The 5,826-nt window shown below is 36.8% G+C and overlaps 1 protein-coding gene across 1 annotated transcript; it reads right to left on the bottom strand.

Annotated features, from left to right (window-relative positions):
• Positions 1 to 3,596: 3,596 nt before the first annotated feature.
• LOC131855168 (putative nuclease HARBI1) lies at positions 3,597 to 5,136 on the bottom strand. Its single transcript, XM_059206413.1, has 5 exons — positions 4,898 to 5,136; positions 4,537 to 4,805; positions 4,215 to 4,370; positions 3,972 to 4,128; positions 3,597 to 3,900 (listed from the first exon to the last, which is right to left on the bottom strand). The coding sequence occupies exons 1-5, from the start codon at positions 5,134 to 5,136 to the stop codon at positions 3,597 to 3,599; spliced, it is 1,125 nt and encodes a 374-aa protein (XP_059062396.1).
• Between the last annotated feature and the right edge of the window lie 690 nt (positions 5,137 to 5,826).

Genomic DNA, 5,826 nt, shown 5'->3' with positions numbered 1-5,826 from the left:
ATACAATCCAATGTTAGTTTGACGGTCTTGATATGCTTTCATTAAGCATTGTAGAATTCTTTTTACACTCACAGTTGGCATCGACGATTTTTGCTATATTTCTATAATTTGTTGAGCCAATTTTTCTGATATTTCGTGAAATGTCGGCTCTTTTCTTGTTCTATCAGGCTTTAATTCATGTTTGTTGAATAGATAATTTTTCATTTCATTTATATGTTGGTAACTGAGATACAGGTAACTTCTCCGGCAAACCAAACACAGGACAGCTCGTCGTTCGTCGTGTTTTAACTTAAGACATATTTCTGTGATCATGACGAATAATATGTACTATAGTACGTGGGCTGCTTTTTAAGTTGTGCTGTTTGAAATAAGTATAGATAATCTAATAGATTATTATCATTTATTGTTTTTCAAAGATTTTTCCGCGACATTTAATATACTTTTGCATACGTTCAAACCAGTTTTTACAACATTTATTCCACTCTAATAGTAGTAGTCAAAATGGCCGATTTGTACCAGTCAACAGCTTCTTCGGGTGATGAAACGTTGACCACGAAGACTTTTCTTAATCAGGGCTGTAAGGCGGATGATCCAAAATTTCGACGAGTTTTGCGACACCAACTAACACGGGCTATTTTTTGGTCGTCGCTAAGCAAATGTGGCGCTAAAAAATCCAACGAGAGATCAACTTTCTTACGCCAAGTTCTCCATGCATGATTTTTTGGACAGTGGTCCCTGAAATGTCCACGGATGCATCTATCTCACGGTATGTCACATGACGATCTTCGAAGATTAGTTGCCGCACGGCTGCAATATTCTCTTGCGTCATGGCGGTTTTTGGACGACCTTCACGTGGCTTGTCACTGAGGCTAGAGTGCCCACGTTGAAATTCTAAATACATCGTTCTATAGCCCTAAGACGTTTGCGCCGTCAGTAAACATAGAAGTGATTTCCTGAAAGTACTGAAGTCGCGATAATCCCCTTTGATAATTGTAGAAAATTATCGCACGCAAATTTTCCTTAGAGATTTCCATTTTTACAACTGACTTGTCACCTTTGAATAGACGATACAATAAAACTATTCGACCAATCTGAAAACATTCTTTTGTTTTCGAATTTTAAATTCAAAAAGATGTAAATGTCATATGTTTTTTCTTTTCAGCTTTCCGAATAAGCGGTAGATTTAAAAAAATGTTGACTATTCAAAAGTGCTTAAATTAAGTTTATTTGAATAAATGATTTTCTATTCTATTCTATTCTATTTTAATAATCGCGGGAGGTTGGCAAACGACAAGACTTAAAAGGCAGCCTAGGTATTACAATTATGAACTAAACTGCGAGTATAATAGATGAAAAATACTACTTAAATTAAATATCTTGATCCCAGCCGTAAAATTCGATGCGTCAAAAAAGTGAACGATAAACAATTGTACTGCTGTACGCTCGAGAGTTGACTAAATGTTATTTTAGCGGTGTAAAATATAAAATACCCCTCAACCCCGCACACCTTGGGCATATTTCAAGGTCATTCCTTTATCTTACACTAACATGGCATCGATCAGGACCTTATTCAACGATTATAAAATGTTTGTGATTTCATGAGTATTTGGATAAATTTTTCAAAACATTATGATCATCATAATGTTTTGAAAAATTTTGGGGTGTCTCTAAACATAGCATGATCTAACTGATTTTTCTTGTGTTTAATGATGATCTAAAAGAGCAACTTTTAAGAGATATTGTGGGCAATAAAGGAGTCCAGGGAATTGTAGATATATATATATATATATTGTATATATTATTATAAGAGTATCGAATTATGAAGAAACACTACTAAACTCCCTTTACTACCAAACTTCCTTTCGGTTTCCTTCCTGGTCTAGGGCCAACAACAGATAGCAGTGACAATTTAGAATAGAATTTTGGTATTCGAAATATAAAGCATATAAAATAGGTTTATAGACAATTAAGTGGCTCTGTATTCCACAGATATGCCGAAGAAATAATAAAGAAAAAAATTAGCTCCACCCTAACGTACTATATGTACAGGGTGTCCGGTGGCAGAATTAGGATTTAAAATGTATATAACAAAAAAACTACGAAAGATATACATTTATATTTTTAATCATTATAAAGAAGACAAATGCGGGTTTTATATCTTAAAGATTATGTCGTCTAAATGTTGACCGTGACGTCGGACACATTCTTGGAATCTGGCTTCAGTATTTCTTGCCACTCGCTGGAGAAGTGCCGCCGAGATGCCATGAACTTCGCGAACGATATTTTCTTTTAATGCTGAGATAGTCGCCGGGCTTGTTTCATAGACTTTACTTTTGAGATACCCCCACAGAAAAAAATCCATTGGTGTAAGATCCGGGGATCTGGGTGGCCAGAGGATATCACCGAAACGGCTTATCAGTTTGTTAGGGAAGAAATCACGAAGTAGCGCTATGGTATCCCTAGCAGTGTGAGGCGTGGCGCCATCTTGCTGAAACCATGTCTGCGAAGTGAAGAAAGGATGTTCTCTCAATTTTGGAACAAAATAATCATTAAGCATTCGCCTATAAGCAACACCGTCTACAGATATTGCTTGCTCTTGATGATTTTCAAAAAAATACGGCTCAATTATCCCCCTGCTTGATAATGCACACCAAACCGTCACTTTGGGACTGTGAAGTGGCTGTTGATGTTTTAAGCGGGGATTTTGTCGTTTAGGGGACCAATAACGACAATTCTGCTTGTTTACACTTACATTTGAATGAAAATGGACTTCATCTCTCAAAACAATAGTGTTAATCGTGCGAAATTGCTCCAACATTGTCTCACAGAAGTTTTTACGCATATTGTAATCATTAGGCTTAAGCGCTTGCACAATTTGAATTTTAAATGGGTGAAATTTAAGATCCTTCTTCAATATCTCGTGCACTATAGTTTATGGAAGCCCCAAGGCAGCCGCTCTCTTGCGAACTGACTGACGCGGATTATCCCGCAAACTGGACGCGACGAGTTCAATGTTTTCATTTGTTCTCGACGTCCGGCTGGGCCCCGGTCGTGAGTTGTTTTCTGCTGAACTTGTTGCCCGGAACCTTCGCACCCATAATCGAATCAAATCTTCACTTGGGGCGTCTAGTAACCGTCGAATATTGTACCGTGAACAAAATCTTCGACGAGCAATTGCACATGAATCATTGGCTTTGAAATACGCTTCGATTGCGAAAGCACGTTGTTCACCTGTCCACTGCGACATCGCGACTAAATAACCCGCACGGATGACGAAGCCAACGCGGCCCCCTCCCCGCTCCTCCGCTCAACGGTTACGGAGATATTCGAAATTCAAATCCTAATTCTGCCACCGGACACCCTGTATATAGCTCTGCGGAAATACTTTTCAGTATATTCAGTATATATAATTTTCAGTAGATTGAGCAGGTTGGTTATTGACCCTATGTATAACAAATACATAGGAATTGAGACTATTCTGGGGCATTTAATTTCCACATCTAGCTGTTTAGCTACTTATTTAGCCTCTTCAAAAATCTGTCGGTAGATTGCGTCCACATTTTCACTTTTATTTTGTAACACACTTACGCCCGAAATTAATAACGTATCCACAATCCAAGATCGCTACCAATCTTAGATTGATCCCTATCTCCAGTAAAGTAATTATTTATAAGATCTGATCGATGTTGCATATCTAGCACAACCATGTTTTGTGCACCACTGTTTTCTATATTGTCAGCAGGTGGCAGCTCAACTTCTGGTGGGATTTCTTGTAGATTCAGGTTTCTACACATGTTGTGCAAAACTGCTGTAGCTATTATTATAGCATGCACATTTGATATTGACACTCTTAATGTCAGTGCTACCACTGGGAAGCGGCGTTTCCAAACTCCAAATGTGCTATAATAAAATATTTTAATTAAAAGTCATATTTCTACCAATGTATAATATGTTACTGGTTAGTTCATTACCGTTCAATAGTATTCCTAGTTTTAATATGTGATTCATTGTAACGAATCTCTGCTTCTGTAACTGGGTTTAATAGTGGAGTCAACAAATATGATCTGTTTGGATAAGCACTGTCACCAAGCAACCATCTGTTTCCAAAATCACCGGCATCACATTGAGCTATAAAGATTGATAATAATTATTATAAGGATCTCAAAAACAAAATCAATTTTATAAAAATAGTATAATTTAGAAAAACCTGTTACCTCTCAGTATAGAATTATTGAATATTGTTGCATCATGAGTGGAACCTGGCCAACGAGCTACAACATTCATCAACATCAGTTCAGCATCACAAACAGCTTGAACATTTAAAGAAAAGTAACCTTTACGATTCCTGAACTCTTCACCTATTGTTTGACCTTAAAAGAAAATAAATAGTATTTATCTCAAAGGAATAAATTAATAATATATTAAACATGTTTTAATACAAAGATGGAGATTGTATGTGAATGTATGTAAAGAAAAGAAATAGCATGTATCTCAAAGGAGTAATTAATAACATATTAAACATCTTTTAATACAAACATGAAGATTGTATGCGAATGTGTGTGCAGTCAATTGCACCCAGGACACGAGGAAAGCCAGCAATCCTATAAAAATTTTCTGCACCTTCCTGATGTACAAAAATATACTTGTCATACAATCGGGCTATGGCTCTTGACATGTCTCTCATGATTCTACCAGCAGTTGATTTTGAGACTCCAACAAAGTCTGCCACAGAAATTAGCATAGTGCCGAGAGCATAAAACCGGAGTGTCAAGAGAAGTTGATGAAGAGGAGACACGCCATAATTCCTGCAAAAAAAATATGATTGTGGATATGTTACATCTTACTAATGTTATTTTAATAGCGGCACGAGGCAGTAGTATTGATATATTTTACTTACTTTTTTGAGGTTACCCGAACAAAGGGAATTAATTCAGTCAATAATAATTGGAAGGCAGGTTTTGTAAGTCGAAACCTGAAAGTGAACTCTGCATCATCTAGCGTCTGCATGTAATTAACCCTTCTTATTATCCGTGAACTAACGCGTTGTCTGTCACTATCATCGTCACTAGAATTAGTATCCCAGTCGGATAACTGAATTAAATGTTCCAAATCACTGTCACTATCACTAGACGACATTTTGATAAAAATCTATGAATTCAAGTCGCAATCCCAAGAATTTCTAGGATAGCAAATTTAGATTGTTTATTTCGATCGATAGAAACGTCAAAACGTACAGATTGGTTATTAATACGCCACAAACGTCACTTTCATACAAATGTCAATCCAAGGATTGCGATCCGTCCTCCTAAAGATAGATATTAGGGACCAGATTATTCGAGGAATAAGAGAAAAGAGCCTGCATTAAAAGATTGCAATGTCAATCCATAGATAGATTATTGGCACGCGTTTTACAAAAATAGATTGAAATTTCAATCTTAGATTGCTAAAAATGGATTAGGATTGAATATTAATTTCGGGCGTTAAAGTATAATTAATATCGTCCATAGCTGCCGTATGATGGATACTCTTTGCCTATCATTGCCTATCATTGGATACTCTTTGGACAGCGTGAGCCCACATTTTGAAACTTAGTACTGACACTTTTTCTTACTTCATCTTCTAATAATCTACCTGGGCCAGTGTATCTGGGTTTCTATCTCCCATCATATGGCCTATTAGAGTCCCATCAATAGTTGTACAACGGCTGAATTCAAAAGCTCGAAAAGTTGTGATTCTGCTAAAAACAACGCCAAAGGTTGTATTGGTGCTGTTCCCTGGTCTGATTACACCGATTGTACGTCAGTATGAATGGATAACTGATATTTA

The sequence above is a fragment of the Achroia grisella genome, unplaced genomic scaffold (genome assembly GCF_030625045.1).
Source record: "Achroia grisella isolate CSIRO2021 unplaced genomic scaffold, CSIRO_AGI_Agris_v1 utg1314, whole genome shotgun sequence".
Lineage (NCBI taxonomy): Eukaryota > Metazoa > Arthropoda > Insecta > Lepidoptera > Pyralidae > Achroia > Achroia grisella.
The sequence above is the reverse complement of the archived record's forward strand: the minus strand, read 5'-3'. Positions and strand labels throughout refer to the sequence as shown.